This window comes from Neodiprion lecontei, chromosome 2, assembly GCF_021901455.1.
Source record: "Neodiprion lecontei isolate iyNeoLeco1 chromosome 2, iyNeoLeco1.1, whole genome shotgun sequence".
Classification (NCBI taxonomy): domain Eukaryota; kingdom Metazoa; phylum Arthropoda; class Insecta; order Hymenoptera; family Diprionidae; genus Neodiprion; species Neodiprion lecontei.
This window is the reverse complement of record NC_060261.1, coordinates 13,183,164-13,201,372: the sequence shown is the minus strand read 5'-3', so window position 1 is coordinate 13,201,372 and position 18,209 is coordinate 13,183,164. Positions and strand designations below refer to the sequence as shown.

Genomic DNA, 18,209 nt, shown 5'->3' with positions numbered 1-18,209 from the left:
CCAAAATCGAGTCTGTGGTCAGTGTTTTCTGATCTTGACGCTAATGTTAACGTCCTAGAGCGGACCTTTTGTGAAGTACAGTATCGGGGCTCAGGAGACGAAGTGACTCACGCTCCGGGAGCCAAACTACATAAAGGTCGTAGTTATCCGCATTTGTCACTCAGTCGACGCCGGTCTCTTGAAGTAACAGAATAAGTTCATTCTATTTCCAATATATTTTGCACAAAAATTTTGACATACATAATACATACCCGTGTGCACGGTGGAATAAACGATAATATATAATAATTATAAACTTTTCATACTTTTCGATTAAAACTTATTTTTATAGGTATTGTGAAATAAATATTCGTGTATAATATCAATCAATAAAATACAATATTTAACCTCGGAAGTGCAAGATGTTTTACAAACTTAAACATTGGGTGAGTAAATGTAAAAGTTACACAAATATTCCTGCATCTATAATTCTGACACGTTTTTATGCATAATAATCAGTCTTTACGGATTGTAAAGTTTCTGTAGATTGTAAAAATAAAACTTTATAAATGCACGATTTAAACCAGAGTCAACGGCTCCTCGAACGAGAACCGCAATCGTCATCATCAGCAGTTGATCAGCCGCATTTGCGCAAAAATCAACAGCTGCAAAAAAAACCACAGACGTGGAACGTACATGTTCTCCCAGGGACGGCGACGAAAAATAAAAATATTACGATCATCCCTAAAAATGGAGGCAAAGATCCACGCGAGCTCCCGCGACCATTAAGTTGCAACATGATTCGACGATCATCGGCTCAGGCTGTGCGAAGAAGTTTTTTGCAGTTTTGCTACAGGAACCCAGGTTGTGAAGGTGATTATCAAATTATATCTTGCTCTTCTATGTTGCGGGGTGATTATCGCTGTCTTGTTCATCCTGAAATCTTTGTGGAGGTGTATTTTCAACTTGAACATCTGTAGTGAAGACATTTAACGTTCTTGAACTTATTACATGTTGCGAACCTTTACTTGAAAAAGTGTTTTAAACGTCTTTCTGACTTGAACAATTTTCGTCAAGACATCTTTTTCTTTGAAAATCATTGTGAGGTAGTGTTTTTGGCCGGGAAAATTTGCCGCCAGATCGTCTTACTCTTTGAAAATTGCTGAAAAGAAATGCTTTTTTCCTTGAATACTTATCGTAAAGGCATCCATTTTGTTTGAAAATTATCATAACGACTTTCCATAAATAACGTCACGGCATCATAGGAATTTAGAATTACTGTAATGACGTATTTTTTCTTGGATTTTGTCACGTATGCGTCTTTTGGAATTAAAAAATATTGCTCATACGTATTTTTAGTTTGGAAAGTTGTAAAGATTTCTCATTCCTCCTGAAAATATGGATTGAAAGTAATCAAGAACCAGACTTATATACCCGTATATCCTCATCGCATGAATCTATTATTATGCACTAGAAAAGTAACTTTCAATAAAATTAATCATTTAACGGTTATATTATTGCAAAAGAGAATATGGTCCAAATTCATATTGTTTCGAAGAATAAAGAAAAATACATTTGCTAGTAAACGTGGCGGTTGTTAGTAATGCAGGTGATATTGATAGTGGTAAAAAATACTAACACAAGTGACGATAATAATGTTAACGATATCTTAAAATGCAACTGTCGATTCACGATGAAGTAGTTCGTTTATCATTACAATAGTTATGCTATAATATGCAGGCATATTTTTAAGATGGGAACTTTTTTTCCATACCATTTTACGTGAAAGGCATCACGCGTGAGAGAACCCGAGAATTCCGAGAAACAAATGAACGTCATACATAGGTATACGTATAAGTAGTTATTACAGAATCTGGAGTATCTGGAGTTATGCAATTAATTTATGTTCAATTATTTATTAGTAACGCGTATTGCCGCAACTGAAAAATAACCGTGTTCATATTTATAACGTAGTTGCATATAAATTCCGGATATCGATCGCAAATAATGAACTTTTAGTTTTGTCATTGTGTAATCGATGTGTTAGTGATACGGTAAATACGATGACTCCAGGTGATTCGACATCTTCGACTAACAAACGTATAATATACGTTCAAGTAACTCAGTTCAATCGTATAGAAATTTTGTACCTGATGTGATAAATACTTGCTCTGCATGTTCGTCTGACATGCCCTATTGATTTAAGACTATCATGTGAACGGACCTTTCAATTCATTTTAGTTTCGTTTCGTTTTCTGAAAATCCATAGAATGAAAGATATTTGGACGTGTCCGTAAAAGAATATTTTCAATCAATCTAGAATTATAAAAATAAAATGTCTCCGAAAACTTCAAGAAATATCTGCTCAAAACCTGTCGTATTAAACTTTAAAAGTCGTTTTCTTTCCCACCCTTCAACGCCAATCAACTGAACCAGCATGAAGTAGAAACATAACAGCTTGCGTAGAACTTTCTGCAGCTTGGTATTCATAATCGTTTTCTAAGCAAACGGTCAGCTGTTCATTCGACGCCATTTTGATTTCGCGATTCACGTTACAGAGTCTGAGCACAAAGAGCATTCTGGGACGAAATGCACGTGCACAAACTGTAGAGTGCTACCCTTGCTGACAGAGTGTGGTATTTGCCTAGAGCCTCTCCAAGGCCAAAAGGTACATTCATGCCCAATTTGTGCAAACCTTACGTGCCGGCGCTGCGCTTCTCGTTTGAAAAACTGCGCTTTCTGTCGATCTTTGGCAAAGCCACTGCCCAACCCTGCTCTGGACAGATTACTAAATCGACTTGCTCTTCCCTGCAAGAATTACAGGTAAGTTGTTAATACATAACATCAGGCGTCAAAAAATCATAATGCCAGTGTTAAAAGTTAAAACTCGGATGATTTTGAGTCAGATTTTATTGAAAGAACCTCTTGTGAATGTACATAAAAAAATTAGAATCCTTATTTTTTAATGTAAATGTCAACGGGTTTTGCGCTCAATGCAAATGACATAAAATCCAGTGAAAGGATTGATTAACAGACGAAAATTCAAATGCAAATTCAAACAAAGAATGTTCATTAATTATCGATACCTTGAAGACGATAAAAACATCACGACATTAGACCAATTTTGATGGTTCAGTGATCATTTCGATGAATGGAGCGTAAGTTTCTTAGGTATAATATTATTGTTAGAGATTTTATGATGAACTGGAAATCTGTAGAAAAAGTTCACCTCATTTGCAGACGATTTGTTGAGAATTTATTTACCAAAAAATCCTGAACAATCGAGTAAAATCAGATCATATGCGCTACGTGATTGCGATCAACCATGATGTAGTTCCATCAGAGCGATTAAAAGACTTCCGGGAAAACACGAATCACCCTGTACATATAGGTGTTCACATTGTACCCATGTACGGTGTACTAAATACATTTGCGACAACTATTCGACCACAAACTTTCTCTTTCGTCGTGAATTCCAATGAATCCAATTCAAAGAAATCACTACTGAGATCATCTACAATTATTTCGGAGTATGCATCAGATTTAACGGAATTTATACGTACGAATAGACATTTACTCAATCTGATCATTCTGCGGTAGTCAGAAAACCTTAGGATAATCCTAATATATTTACCTTATGTACATTATGTATGTTATACATTGTGATATTTTAAAGACGTCATTTCTATTGAGACACAACGCTCATTTCAAAATAAATTTATTCTAAAACCAAATCAAGCAGGCTTCACTTCAAGTCGAATAATTAGTATAATCGACGTGAAAGCACGGTATTGAAGAAAATACTGTGAATGCCAAAAAAATGGTGTAATTGGTGAAGAAAATTAGTAACCTTGAAAAAATCCGTCTAAATATTCTCATCATTCAATAATTAATTATCGTGTGCAGCTGCGCTTAGGATTCATTCAAGTTATTTTCCTTCTTCGCGGAAACTGACATGTTTTTAAAAACAGTTTCTCATGTTTTCTGAACAGATGGGGATGCGTGGATTTGGTGGATGGTGACAACCGGAAAGAACACGAGAAGGCTTGTGGTCACGCGACATTTCCCTGCCCAATCGGTCGTCATATTTGCAAATGGCATGGAGAATTGGCGCAAATCGAGGGTCACCTTCAAAATGTACACGAACTGTGGCCTCTGAGCGACAACGGAGTTGCCGTAGAAATTTCTGGCTTCAGAGGGAAAGCCTACGCCCAGGACGGCAGACAGTACACGGTAATTGAAAAAAACAATACATCGATCAATTAGTTACAGAATTGCAAAATGTAGTATTTAGTTTTGTTATTGTCCTTTACGAATCACCCTGAAAATGAACCATGACAGTTTTTTCAAATCAATGATCATAAACCGAAGTGCACTTTGTAAAATAGGGAAAAAAATGTATCTAATCTTCGGTAGGATATCCTGCAGAGATCGATAGTGACGAACGAGAATCCATGTGAGTTAAGTTGTACCTCAATTTCCAAGTCTTCAGGAAAACAGCGATTTTGGTTAGACGTAATTCCCCTTTTCTGATCGTTACTACGACGAACGTTGCCTTAGACGTTACAGCTGTCACAGCTAGCCGCAAATCGGACTTTGTGGTTTATGGTTTACAATTTCAACATCAGTTTTATTCCAATATAGGTCCGTTTATTTGTTTTATATGTTACACATGTTCTTCCGTAGCACTTTGCGTGATTGCTCAACTTCATCCTTGTAGATTCTGTTGCGACTCGTTTTAAAAATACGTATTTTCCTAATTTGAATAACTCATTCAGCAAAAATCTAGTTTTTCAAATTTTCATTCTAGACGAAAAATCAACCACCGTAAAATTAGTCGTAATATATTTTTGAGAACGTTTATTTGCTTTGTATAATGTAAAGTTTAGTGTAAGAAATATGGGAGTAGGAAATAACCATAATAATTTTTACAAGTAGTTTTCTCTCCTCTTTTTTTAACGACGATCAACTAAAAGGGACAGCCCAGAAGCATAACAGCTTGTATAGAATTTCTTGTGCACCAATATTCATGAAATTAACCTGAAACGATCAGCTGTTCCTTCAGTGCCATTTTGCTGAACTATGATAATTACACATATTGAACCCCAATGCAAGATCTGCGTTGATAGATTTCGCGATTCTATTATTGCGGTGACATTTATACATTTTTTAAAAATAATTTACAATATTGCATATTAATTTTTTTTATTTGAAAAATTACAGGTCTGCCTTTCGTGCTACGGATGTCTATACGTGGTGAAGATAATTTTGTTCCAAGGAAAGTTACGCTTGTCGGTAATCCATCTGAAATCTCAGTCCGATTTGCGAAAGATGGCCGATTCCACGGTGCGATATAAGGTCTGGATCCAGATGGCCGGCAATTCCAAAGATTTGAAGGCCCTGAAGAGAAATTTACCGTTTAAAAAAAGAAACTACGAAACTCAACAGATTGAAGTTACTTGTGACCAGCTGGTTTCCCAGGAAGCAAACGATTCCGGTGGATCAGTGAAAATCAACCTTCTCATCAAACCAACCGGTGAGAATTGATGCTGTAAGTAAATAGTTGTGTGATAAATTTGAAGATCACCAATTCTTATTTCAGGGATGGCACCTATGTGATTGTAACGTATCGTAGAATTGTTGGAATGCGGGAACATTTCAACAATAAACGCGGATTTTAATGTACGTTTAAGACCGTAGGGGAGTAATTTTCGTGGAAACGATATTTCCACCACTCTGGAGCCCAATCGCTGCTCGATGCGATTCAATGGGTGGGGGTAAAAAACTAGAATTGTCGATTGATAGAATCATGAAATTTTAAAATGTGGCCAGTCCAAGTATAGAATAATGTGAATATAGAAAATCGAAATACAGACTGACAAAATATAGAAAGGTCAGAACCCAAAACGGCAAAATCGAGAATCTGTATACGATTCTATATCATTATCGAAAGGAATTCTGACGATTCTACAGTTCGGCATTCTATGTTCTAATCTTTCTATTCTTTTACTTCTCTATACTTCTACTTTCAACATTTGTAGATTCTATAAATTAAGTTTTCGCTTATTTCAGAATTCAATATTGTGGTCGTTGAATTTTTTGATCTTTCTATATTTTGACCCCCACCTGATTCATTTACGTCCTCTACGTATCCGCGCGCATCAAAGCGTACCTGAAAAATTCAAAACATAATTGTTTGCAAAAATACCGATGCTGAAAAAATTATATCTCGCTTTATTGAAATAATTGTATTTTGAATTTGAAATCGTATTGAATCTATGTAGTAAAAAATCAAAATTTTTCAATGAAGTCATCAGTTATTCTTTTTCTGGTAGAAAAACATATTATGCGATTTCAAAATCTTCTTTTGAACTCTTCGGTATGACGACTTTTCACCCGTAAAAGCGGCTAAGAGATCTAAAACACCGACCGCAACGTAAATGCAGAGTAAAGTAACCGTCGAGCGTCCCCAATAAACCAACTCGAATCGAGCATGTCAAAAACGGAATTCAAACAAATCAAATGGAGTTCAAAAGAATTTGCACACAGGTTTGTTAATTCTATTCAATTTGTTTTAATTCGTGGCAATTTCGTTTTTGACTGACACAATTCGTTTCAATTCGTTTTGGTTTACTGTATCTTAAGTGCCGTGAGGGGCTCGTATTCAATAAATAAGCTTGTAAAGTAAATATTATACGACTGATACTGATAAGAAAAACTGAACCTGATTTAATACTGTAGGGTTAATTTAAGACACATTTCAGTTATTTTAAGGTGCTACTTGATAGGTTCGGAGTTAGTTTAAAAACAAAAAAAAAAGGACAAACTAGATTTGACGTATAAAGTTTTTCGGCACAAACAATCGCAGAAAAAAATGACTAACAGCTTTGGATTTCTCTGGTGAAATTCCAGTAGATTATGAAAAACGCTAGAATAATTTTACCCAAACGCTATATTGACGTAACTTTCACAGAGAAAACGACTGCGCGTATTCCCTATAAAGTCTATGATATTCCCCCGGAGAGCACAAAACTTGAAATCAGCAGGAAGACGTCTTAACCCTTACATGTATGATCACCCAGCTTTTACCACATTAATGCGCACCCATGGGTAACCCGGGTACCCATCTCTAGTTCTTATTAATTTTTGAGTGCAGGTGTGAACGGAACCATCCAAAATCGGTTCACTTAATCAAATAAACACAAACAAAACGTAGTTCAGCTATTTTCAAGTCTAAGGTCCAGTTCCACAACTTGACGTTAAAACGAGTTTACCGTATGAACTTGGTTTAAGCACAGTTAACTGAATATTAAATGTTAGTTTCACGTACCCGTGTACCCGGGTACTTCCCGCGGCTTCATATTTTGAATCCCAATATTTTGGTGGTAAAGAAATTTTTTTTTGAAGTTTAAATTCGGACACAGCTTCTGAATAAGTTGAATCACGAAGTTCAGGAAGCTCAGATCGAAAAAAACATCGAAAAGTTATTAGTAAAAAGATGAAGTGGTGGGCACCCGGGTGCGCACATAAGGGTTAAGGACGTCTTATGCGCCATTTTTTGACGCTTTATACCCAAAAGCTACCTTCTTGCCTAAAAGATGTCCTTGGGGCCTTATAGACATTAAAAATTGAGGCATAAGACATTCTTTAGACGTATTTTGTCGACTTTAAGTTTTGTGTTGTATGGGGATCTCCAGCTACTGCAATCAACGCTTCAAACGTAACAGCCACAGAACAGAAGAAATTTTTGCCACATTTTCACAATTGTTGATCCTGCGATGTTCGCGTTATATTTTATCGAATCCCTGTGGGTCTAATTAGAGGGGAAAAAACTCAGGTGAATCGATTGAGGTGAAACGATTTTTATCTTCAAAACGTAGAAAAAAGGCTGGCTAACACCTTCGAATTCTTTTCACGAAATTACGACAGATGTTTAAAAACGCAATAATCAATTAATCCATACTTATATCGATGTAATTTTGCGAAAGACAATAATTGCGCATAGTTTCTAGTCACTGTACATTAAACCCTTCAAAAGTGACAGCCGAAATACGGAGGAATCTTGTCAACTTGTAGCTACATGATATTTTCAAACAACTGTATTATTTTAGTCCTTGTAGCTTTCACGTGACTAAAGGATAATGAAAAATAAATCAAGATTATAAGGTATATCAGAAAAGGGTATATTTATTGAAAATTTTTCTCACCTGTAAATCTCACGGTTATGCGATAAGGTGCGATGATTCCAAACTAAAATATGTAAGAACGCTACTCCTATTTCACAATTATTTTTTTCTCTCGGTTTCTTGTTTCTCATTGCCTGTTGTTACATGTGAATAACTCCAATTTATTCCGAGATAATCGTGTATTTTTTCTTTTTTATATACTGTATAACCATTCCAGACGGTAAATCCGTCGACAATGTCTTAATTCAATGTTCTTAAGTCTATAGAATTGTGCGCTTTTGTTACAATTTATTGATATTATTTACACTACCCATTTACCATTTACTATATCACTAGAACATAATCAACAACAAATAGTTGAAGAATTTTTAGATTTTTTGTTTCTTTTCTTTCTATTTAAAGACCCGAAATCGGTAAAAATCTGTCGTAGTCTTTTCAGTATTGAGAACTCAGCAAATACATGTTTGCTCTTGAATATTTCCGAGTAACCGATTTATACCTTACATGTGGATATATTCGAGTATCAATTTGTTAGAACCCATACTGGGGTATAATAATTAAGTGATAACTGCTGCCTTTCAAAGCATGCCTATTCATTAGTTTTACTATTGCTGTTATCGGTCAGTACAGATATTTCGCATCTTCATTATAAATATCGTATATTCTATAGTATGTAATGCGTCTTATATTATTAATATCTAAAGAAATAAAATGTGAAGCTTAATAAAATAATATGAAAAACCAACAACACTAGTTTCTAGATAGAAAAATATGTATCATATTGTATAAAATGAAAATTTTATTTAATAATTTAGTCAATTATGAATACCATTAATACTACACATATGTATGTAATATATTCCTTTTACCTAGATTTACTCATTGGAAGGAAAAATCGAAAACTTGCAATCACGCGAAATTCAGTGATTTCAATTATTCGTTATTTCATTATTATATACGATATAGCATCATGGGGTACACAGTTCATAACGGCAAACAATTACTCTGCACGTTGGTATACGCCCATTCGAAAACCGACAAGATGGTGTTGTTTCAATAAAACTTTGGATAAAATCATTTGCCTTGTCATGCTTGCGTCGTTTCTTGAGTAAAAAATTTGTGTACACCTAAATGTAAACAGTATAATCCTACTACAATCAGCCTTCATGCCACGTTACACTGTGAGAGTAATGTGAAAATAAACGGAACATCTATTACTGATTGAGTTCATTCAATTTACCCGTTTAAGGCCCTTGACTAATTGTCACTTGTTACACTATCATCAATTTTTATCATTATTATTTATTATTATTGAATTGTAATTGCAAAAATTTGTCATTTTTCTTTTGTGTATACCTCGCCTGCTCCTATTCGAGCATCAGTATTGTTTTGTTGTTTATTTGTTATTTTGTTTTTCGTTTTCTTAACAGTTTAATTCGGAACGTTTTTTATACAAATTTAGATTTCGAATACAATCCGACGAAATAATTCCCACTTCGGATTTGAGATTTACGTCTAATTCTTGGATCTCAAGTCTCGTAATGTAGGTCTTAAGTCTAGACTGCAAAATGTAAAATTTAATTTATTTTATTTGTTGTCAGCCCACTGACCGATCATCAGTCGTCACTGAGACTTCATGGACACCAACTTCCGTGATCTAGCTCTGGCTTCGGCTCGTGCATTTGTATATTCGAACCATAGTACGTTTGGAATCAATGTTGTATCGCGTAGCAATAGATATTCTGATATTCGCCTGTAATAAGCAAAAGTAATATTTTTTACACTTAACCGTATCTAACTATCTTGCATATATTGAAATAGAATGTATTCATAGAAATTATTTTCTTATTGAAAAATAAAAAAATGAAAACAAAATTACGTGATTCAATAGTGCCTGTAAATCATTTTGATGAGAATAGTTTACAGGTTTAAAAAAATTGATACAATTGTCTAGTTTTATCTATAAAATGTAATATGTGACTGAGAAATCTGGGAACAAAATTTCAGTAGTTTTGAAAGCAGTCTTGTTGAAATGTTTATTTCAATTTTGCATCCAATTATTCTTGGAAACAAAAGTAATTATCAGTGTAGTAATAATGACATGAATAATAACAATAATAATAATGATATTTGGATAATAATATTAATAAATTGATAGCGAAACTCACCATGATACAATAATTGGAAAAAATGGTGTGAGGACTAGATGAGTAACTAGAAACCAGACGCTGCCGACAAAGATTCCTACAATCACGCCGCAAAGAACTTGTGCAATAGAATGGTATTGCAAATAAATGCGGCTAAAAGCAACAAGGGTTGCGACTCCTACACAGCTGGCGATTATAGTTATCCGCCAAAATCTCTCTGATACTGTGCTGTTGTTATTATGATGTAATCTGTGATGCCGAAGAATTAAAGAAAGATCATTAATCTTAAACACATAAACTCAATTGACAGAAATTGGTTAAAAGTTTCAATAATCTTTATGTCCTAGAAAACTTTGTTAACTTGAATGAAGCTTTGAAACAGATCACCACACAGAAGTAGAAAAGCGATTCAAGTAACCAAATGTAATAACGACTTACAACCAATTCTGTGCTAGATTGAGATCACACCCTAGAAATGCGTTACCTAACAAATACGAATATTGTTGCATATGTAGCGAAGAACCACATAAACTGAGTATGAGCAGAAGGCATTCCGTACTCTGTGTATATAACTTCCCGCCTGATGGGTCGTGCTTCTCGTATTGCATGTTTGAGAGAAAAGTTGACAACCTCGTTAACAACAACACCCCCTAAGAATGCTATCTGTAAAAATCAAATCCAATGATCACTGGGTATTTTTTAATTTCTGTTGGCGTTACAAAGTTGACACCCCAGAATGATCATACAATTGTGTGAGTTATCTTACAGTGTGTAAATCTCTTCTGAATAGCACTAGCGTTAAAAAACCTGCGATAACAGCGAATGGCATTAAACTTATCAATGCCAAAAACTTCCCAATCAGATCACCTGTAATTTAAGATCACTCAAGTGAACATCGGTTACAAGGTGCAAGAGAAATGAAGACAGAAATCCGTGCGTTGTTTGACAACATTGTTCTTGTATTTATGATTTTAAGACTTTCATATGTTTAATTATGATTCGTTAACGTTCTATGTTTTTATCATTTTCAATTAGTGGATTCTAGAAGTGATAGAGAAAAGACATTGAACTATAGATTCTGAATTAAAAATTTTATTTGTACCAACTAGTGAAAGGAAATATTGAATAATGTTTTCAGCGCCGTCAGTAGCCTCGTGGAAATACGGACACGAATGCAGATAACGTTTCATTATCATTTATTAAACATGCAATAATTATTAGTTAAATTTACCTGCCGGATATTCTACGAGCGTAAGGGATAAGGGCACCCATTCCAATTGCTCGATGGAATGTGTAGAGTGAGATTTAATGTCGCGCAGCGACTCATCGTCGAGCGACGACGCCATTTTCAAAGTTTGAAACTGCCGTACAGCGTCACCAAATTCTGGCAAGAATGTGGACAGTGTCGGTTGTATTTGTTGTATTTTGTTACCGACAGTGCGTGTTAACAGATGTCCCCACAGGGCTTCCGTAAAGAATGAGAAGTGTCATACTCCATACATACACAACCAAAGAGGATGACGGAAATCAAGTCATAAGATTTGCACTGCATATGTATATTTCTAGATTTCAGAGCATATACTATCGGAGGTAGCTACCCAATCCGACTACCTCACGAAAACTGAACCTGAAATAATGAGAGAACGAAACATGTACTCGGGATATTCCGTCTCTCTCACTCTGCACTTTATTGGCTGAGAGGAAACGTATGGACCAATCAAGTATGGAGCGAGAGAGACAGGTTGTAACGAGCATATACTTCTCTCTCTCACTCATCCACCACGCTCTCTATATATACGAAGCTACCACTCGTAGTATAAAGCTACTGGCCGAAAACTAGGAAGAATTGCAATTCCCTGTTTTGTTGGGATTGCCGTCAGTTAAAAACCAAGGAAAATGTTTCCCTCGGTGTATAACTTGATTGGCTGAGTCTCCGCTTACCACGGTGCACTGGTTATCACTCAGTTTTCCATTGACTTGCGTTCAATTGCATTGTCATTCCTCCGCGATTTTCGGCAACGAACCTCAAGAGAAAAATCATGGCAGCTGATCCATCCAATATTTTTGGCTTTGAATTACTCTACAAATCTGTGGAGAATCAAATAAATAAGAAAGATGACGTATTGATAACTCTGGTGCACTGGTACTTTGTTAGAACTGGATTTAGATGCATTGGCACTGGTGACACGGTTAGTGCCGAATATCTGAACCTGATGCAATCTGAAAAATAGAAAAAGCAAAATAATGAATAACCAAACACTACAAAAAAATATTCATCTGAAAAACTTATAAATCCGGATAATTTAATTTGTTTTTATTCATTACAATTAACAGCTTGGTTCTACTTATTATTTTCTTCTACTAATTCGGGGAGAAAAAAGACGAAATTCAAAGTTTATTTAAATGATTTACAGAAAACGTTTAATCCAAATGAAGTAGGATCTGAATTGTTACCTAACGGCTGGAACCAGAATCCCAATTACGCTTTGCGTTATGTCAAGGAAGGAAAACTGTACATTTTACTTGGCACAAAGTCAGATGCCGATTTAATCCTCAATCTGATGGTGAGTCAATTTCACTCCTAGGTATTGATGGTCACATTTTTACTTTCTAATTGGCATTCATCCTTATAGCGAATCGAAGACCACAGTGTGTCCAACATTCAGTTTTTGGTCGACACAACTGTGTCTGCCCTGAAAGGGCCACTGCAGACGTTGATGCCGAGTTTCCAAAGTGTCATAAACACCATCAGAACGGACCTGGTTGACCCCGTTTATACAGGAAATGCAAGAGAAACATCGACTCAAACTTCGACAGGCAATGTGAACAGTACGCGTGATATTCCACGCCGCCCAAATCGCTCGGATTACGATCCTCTCAGGGTAGGACCGCCACAAAGACCAAACCCAGATCTTCCTAATTGGTAATTTCCATATCAATTTTCTAGTAAGCCATAAGCCCTTTCTTTAAAAAGCATTCATTGTTAAGGTTTCAAAGGTCCTCTGGGTCTGGCCACATCATTTGCTGCATTGTGAATGTGTTTGTTACATGGCTTACTAGGAAATTTATGTGGCGCTCTTTCAGTCCAACAGAAATTTACCTTTGATACCTTTACAGGTTTCCAATGACATTGATGACATAGATCCCGATGATATTTGGCCTACAATGAACCTTTAAACCCTTGAACATCTTGTCCAAGCCTTTTCCTGACTTCATCCTGATCAGGACGAACATTCCCTTCGTTTTTAATCACACCAAATCCTTGTTATCGATAATCCTTTTCTAACCACAAGAAATAAAATCCCTCATAATATTTCGGATTCAATCGCTTAATTGTTACGCATTCATGTACAATCGTTGTATGAAAGAAATGAGGTGATTCTCAGAAAGACATTCGGCAGAATGATACATTTTATTCACTGTTAGGACATAGTTTCTTGCATCTCTTAAGTTCTTGTGGAAATTCTTATAGTCTTTAGTAATTTTTTGAAACCTTGATAAACTTTTGATCCACTCAAGTGAAAAGCACAAAATGAATTTTAATACTTGAAACATCCAAGCAAATATAACAAACAATTGAACTGTTCTATCAGCAAAATACAGAAGCCATTTACAACAAAATCATCAGGCTTCTGGATTAGAGATTCTGTTGAAACATCTAGGGGCGTATGTTTGGACGAAACTACGGAACTCCTGATGTGTAGTTTCATCCAATAGACCTTACATCGCTCAGCATACGGTAGATCAGATCGTAGGAAACTCGTAGTTACTTCACTATTGCTCTGAAGTAATATATCTATTCAAACTCGAACGTCTTAGATACTATTACTGAAACCCTATCAGAAGACAATAAAACTTGATATTTGAGGCGTAAATACACAGCAGGATTATTTGGTTATGGAATTTCAGTCATCAAGCTGCATATATAACCAATTGTAACTGAAATGAAGAAAAGCCTATTAGATGAAACTATGTATCACAAGCTCCATATGTTTAGCTATGCAAATGATCGCAGAAGTTATTGAATTCGAAGTTGGCAGAAGATTTGCATCAGAAAATTAGTGTGCTTACCAAACTCAGTGGTTTTCGCGCTTTAGGAACATTCTAGCTCATACGATCGTTCAATACTGTTCAAATGAGTTTTAGAGGAGTCATAAAACGTCAAAACTTTGCATTTCATATATTATTGTAAAAATTGACTTTATTCAGTGAAAATTATCTATTTAGAAAATAGCAATTTGGTTTTTTGCTCTTGAATGGAATTTTCTGCTAGCCCGTAATTCGACAAGCAATACGAATAAGAATGCTGTCGCTTGCCCAACTTTAGAAAAAAAATAGTAGTGCAATCACAGGTTCGCTCAAGATTCGCACTCTCCAGTAAACTATCCAATCGCCTATTGTTCAGAATAATAATTCTTACTGAATAAGGTCTATAAATACGAAGTTTCAATATTTACCTACTCCTGGAAAACTCAATCGAAAGCTATCTAGCGATTCTACAAACCAGCTTATTTCCTATCAATCTCCTTTTCATCAGAAGTTTGAGCAGAATTTCATTATCTGGAAGCCTGATACTTTCCTTGTTAGATTATCGTATTGAAATTCGTTTGATGCTCCAAAAAGTCAAATTTGGCAGAAGTTGAGCCTGCTACTTGAAAAAGATGCACAAGTTTCTGTCGAAGTTTAAAAAGTTGAGGAACGGCGTGGCTGAAGTTCGTCGATTATCACTGACAATCAAATCATGGAAAATATTTCAGGAATCCAATGGCTGACCCAAGAGGAGTTGGAAGATCAGATCTGGATCCATTCACAGGACCTCCAGGCAGCGGAGGAATGATCTTTGACCCTTTCTCATCCGGCCCATTTGGCCGAAATCCACTAGGACCCGGAGGTCCTGGAAGTTTGGGAATTCCTGGCCGTCTTCCCCCGTAATTGCCATTACTATTTATTCACACGCTTCAAAGGGTCCGTTCAATACTTGCTTATTGGTCGCAAAGAACGAAAAAAGAGGGAGGCCCCTGGTCCAAAAATTCTCAATAGATCATGTTTTAATTTCTCAGAAACGTACCATGTTTTCGAATAGTTCTAAAGAAAATTCTGTATTTATCCTCAAAAAGTTTGTGAGGGATATCCAAAATTTCCAGAGAGTTTTCATATGCTTTCAGACTTCTTATTCTATTGAAAATCACATAAACACCGAAGTTTCGCGTCATGTCTACTGATTACGTAGCGTTTGAAGTAAAAATGGCAAGAATTTCTGGGAAAAACTTTTATATTATTGAAAACCTGAAGAATTTCGAGTTTTCATTTTTCTGAATATTTCTGAGAAAGTCGAGTTAGAGGTGAAAATCGGACCAATGCCTAGAGAAAAGTCACTTTCTTTCAGAACTTTATTTTCTGTCACAAATTCGAAAAAATCCGATTCCAGTGTTTCTAAGTATTTTCAGGCGATAACGAATTATAAAAAACTGTTATGGATTTCTGAGAAATTTGAAATCTCAAGATTTTTTCATAAATGTATCGGCGTTAATTTTCGACATAAACTTGGAGAAATTTGTACCAATTCTTAGAAATTATTCGAGTTTAACATATATTTTTCAAAAAAGTTGAGAAACTGTCATAAATTCTGAGTAAATTTGTAGAAATTTAATCTAAAAATATTTTGTGTCGAAGAGGGGGATGCGAAATTTCCAAAACAGATGTCAATGCAATACTTGAATGGCTTCTGAATACAAAATGTAGGTCACATTTCGATGGTATCAATGTGATTGTGTTATCCAAATGTTTCACAAAAAAAGTAACGAAATTTACGAATTACCTAAATTCATAACGTTTTTTTTCAAATTCTAGCGGCGCTGTGCCGCCTGGGGCACGTTTTGATCCCTTCGGGCCACCGGACGTAAATCTTCCGCGGCCCCCCAGGGGGGGACCCGACAATGACCATTTACCACCGCCAGGGTATGACGACATGTTCATGTAAAAGACGAGGCTTCAAGAATATGGAACGATAGCGGGATTTTCGGTTACTAAAATTCTGCGTAAAAGTATAAGAGCCATTTAATGTGTATCAATTTTTTATCTAATAAAAAAATAACTGGTCAGTTGCCGCCTCGTAATTTATTTCTGTGGGAGATCAGGGCAAAGCAGAGCACCCTGGGGAAAGTGCAGGATCATGGTTATTCGAATGCCAAGGAATTTTTGTATTTCTGTTTACTTATAATCAAGGGAAATATTCCAACTTCTAAACTGTCGACAAGATATTTTTTGAATTTTGCAGGGAAAAGCAGAAATTGTGCAAAAAATGTAAGAAATATTTTCGACCTACGTTACTTTGCCCCGATTTCCCGTATGTACACATGTGGACAGTAATTCAGAAACGGCTAGTTTTTCGGTAAGGTCAATTACGTTGGTACATAACGCGAATTCAGTCTGCAGTGCCACTGTCAGCCTACCGCTACGGGCTGAATCTGCGTTACCAACGTAATCGACCTTACCGAAAAACTAGCAGTCTCTGAATTAATGTCCACATGTGTACATACATGCAATAAACATCGTTTAATCTTAAATTCCCTTGAAGAGAATTTTTCTCTATCTTCACGTTGGTAAGAAAAATAAATTAAAACCCCGCGCAGAAATTCTCGGATTGAATAATTTCAACGTAAGTAATGAATTTCTTTTTAAATATAATTTAATCACTGTATCAATATTTAAACAATAATATAAGTATTGTGTGATACGTAGTAATTAAGGGACATTATTTTATCAAATCAAATTAAATATAATAAAATATAATAATAATTGTTGATTTAATTCAGCTAACTTGTTACTAACTTATATTCGTTATTTCTTTCAATCGTACCAATCAGGTTTCTGGGATGACTTGCAAATAATAATTAAGGACAGATTTTACTGTAGCTTTGCTATACATGACTTACTTGACTCATTTCGTAACATCATTAGTGAGAATTAATTATGAATAAACAATTTCTGTTAAACATTGGTTATTCTCATGTCTCCGTTTTACATACCGTTATTAATTTTTATCATTATTTTTAGATCATTGGATATAGAGATGCATATATCCATTACGCAACTAAATTTAGAACCCTTCATTTGACACAATGATAATTCAATGTCTCAAAACCTCGATATTATAACATGGTATAATTAGAAAAATTGAACTGTGTATTAAAAAAATATCGCACAGGAGTGCAGAAATTTGACAAAAGTCTTGACGATAAAAAATTTGTTTATTTTTTTTTAATTCTTTTTTTTATTTATTTTTTTTTATTTGCGTTCAAAAAAATTTTCAATAGATATGCGACAACAAACACAGATGATTTTCTTAATTTATCTGTGCTTCGTATAATTTTTGCCTGCATCTACAGAAAGGGGTATGTATATTGAATATGCATTAAAGTATATTCATATAAAAAAGAAGAAAAAAGTAATACTAGGATTTATTTATGTTCTGGGGAAAAAGCGTCGCCTACCAAGAAAATAATTAAAATAACGAATCTTACCATACGATAAATTTTCCGCTTGTTTGTTTTTTTCTCACTATTTCTTCCTGGCATCAAGAAAGTAATAATAGTATTAGTGTAGTACCAGGTGTAGCAGTAGTCGTAGTAGTAATAATAGAAAAAAGCATTCGTGAAAGTATATAACATAATAAGTATATGATTATTATAATAATATGCGATTGATTATTCGATAAAATAAAGATGATGATTTATTTGTAAGGGATCATGCGTAACCACGTAGAATAAAGTTAATTATATAATTTCAGTATGATTTTCATAAATTAAAGAGTATCACAAACTAAACGTGGTTTTTTGGTAATGTGACAAACAGTGGTACGCCTTATTAACCCCATCATCTGTTACAAAAAATTATT

General features: G+C 35.1%; 3 protein-coding genes across 9 annotated transcripts in view; 2 read left to right on the top strand and 1 right to left on the bottom strand.

Moving 5' to 3' along the window:
- Nucleotides 1-9,919, top strand: LOC107227943. 3 transcript variants are annotated; one of them, XM_015669267.2, is made up of 6 exons: nucleotides 1-425; nucleotides 567-852; nucleotides 2,538-2,802; nucleotides 3,972-4,212; nucleotides 5,203-5,515; nucleotides 9,767-9,919. In XM_015669267.2, the coding sequence occupies exons 1-6, from the start codon at nucleotides 402-404 to the stop codon at nucleotides 9,772-9,774; spliced, it is 1,137 nt and encodes a 378-aa protein (XP_015524753.2). In that variant the 5' UTR covers nucleotides 1-401; the 3' UTR covers nucleotides 9,775-9,919. The 3 variants fall into 3 exon arrangements, with proteins under 3 accessions (XP_015524753.2, XP_015524751.2, XP_015524752.2); XM_015669265.2 differs by lacking the exon at nucleotides 9,767-9,919 and adding an exon at nucleotides 5,582-8,030; XM_015669266.2 differs by having other exon boundaries at nucleotides 2-425; nucleotides 5,203-5,530.
- Nucleotides 8,149-18,209, bottom strand: part of LOC107227944 (dolichyldiphosphatase 1) — a 21,451-nt gene continuing 11,390 nt past the window's right edge. The window contains exons 3-6 of one of the 2 annotated variants that reach the window (XM_046732345.1): nucleotides 11,079-11,195; nucleotides 10,797-10,975; nucleotides 10,334-10,561; nucleotides 8,149-9,918 (exon numbers count right to left, since the gene is read on the bottom strand). In XM_046732345.1, the coding sequence (XP_046588301.1) occupies nucleotides 9,789-9,918; nucleotides 10,334-10,561; nucleotides 10,797-10,975; nucleotides 11,079-11,141 (600 nt within the window). In that variant the 5' untranslated portion in view covers nucleotides 11,142-11,195 and the 3' untranslated portion in view covers nucleotides 8,149-9,788. Of the gene's footprint in view, nucleotides 9,919-10,333; nucleotides 10,562-10,750; nucleotides 10,976-11,078; nucleotides 11,196-11,543; nucleotides 11,666-18,209 lie in introns of those variants that run through there. The other variant, XM_046732346.1, reaches the window with a different exon arrangement.
- LOC107227955 (proteasome inhibitor PI31 subunit) lies at nucleotides 12,126-17,493 on the top strand. 4 transcript variants are annotated; one of them, XM_046732342.1, is made up of 6 exons: nucleotides 12,127-12,501; nucleotides 12,727-12,876; nucleotides 12,946-13,235; nucleotides 15,070-15,240; nucleotides 15,986-16,050; nucleotides 16,163-17,493. In XM_046732342.1, exons 1-6 carry the CDS (start codon nucleotides 12,352-12,354, stop codon nucleotides 16,213-16,215), a joined length of 879 nt encoding a protein of 292 aa, XP_046588298.1. In that variant the 5' UTR covers nucleotides 12,127-12,351; the 3' UTR covers nucleotides 16,216-17,493. The 4 variants fall into 4 exon arrangements, with proteins under 4 accessions (XP_046588300.1, XP_046588298.1, XP_046588299.1 ...); XM_046732343.1 differs by lacking the exon at nucleotides 15,986-16,050 and having other exon boundaries at nucleotides 12,128-12,501; nucleotides 15,070-15,277; nucleotides 16,163-16,300; XM_015669285.2 differs by lacking the exon at nucleotides 15,986-16,050 and having other exon boundaries at nucleotides 12,130-12,501.

Excerpts from the sequence above, each read along its gene's own strand:
- LOC107227955 (XM_015669285.2), top strand. The coding sequence starts at position 12,352 with ATGGCAGCTGATCCATCCAATATTTTTGGCTTTGAATTACTCTACAAA. Across the intron at positions 12,502-12,726 it reads GCATTGGCACTGGTGACACG|AAAACGTTTAATCCAAATGA; the intron begins GTTAGTGCCGAA and ends AATGATTTACAG. Across the intron at positions 15,241-16,162 it reads ATTCCTGGCCGTCTTCCCCC|CGGCGCTGTGCCGCCTGGGG; the intron begins GTAATTGCCATT and ends TTCAAATTCTAG.
- LOC107227943 (XM_015669265.2), top strand. The coding sequence starts at position 402 with ATGTTTTACAAACTTAAACATTGG. Across the intron at positions 2,803-3,971 it reads CTTCCCTGCAAGAATTACAG|ATGGGGATGCGTGGATTTGG; the intron begins GTAAGTTGTTAA and ends TTTTCTGAACAG. Across the intron at positions 4,213-5,202 it reads AGGACGGCAGACAGTACACG|GTCTGCCTTTCGTGCTACGG; the intron begins GTAATTGAAAAA and ends GAAAAATTACAG.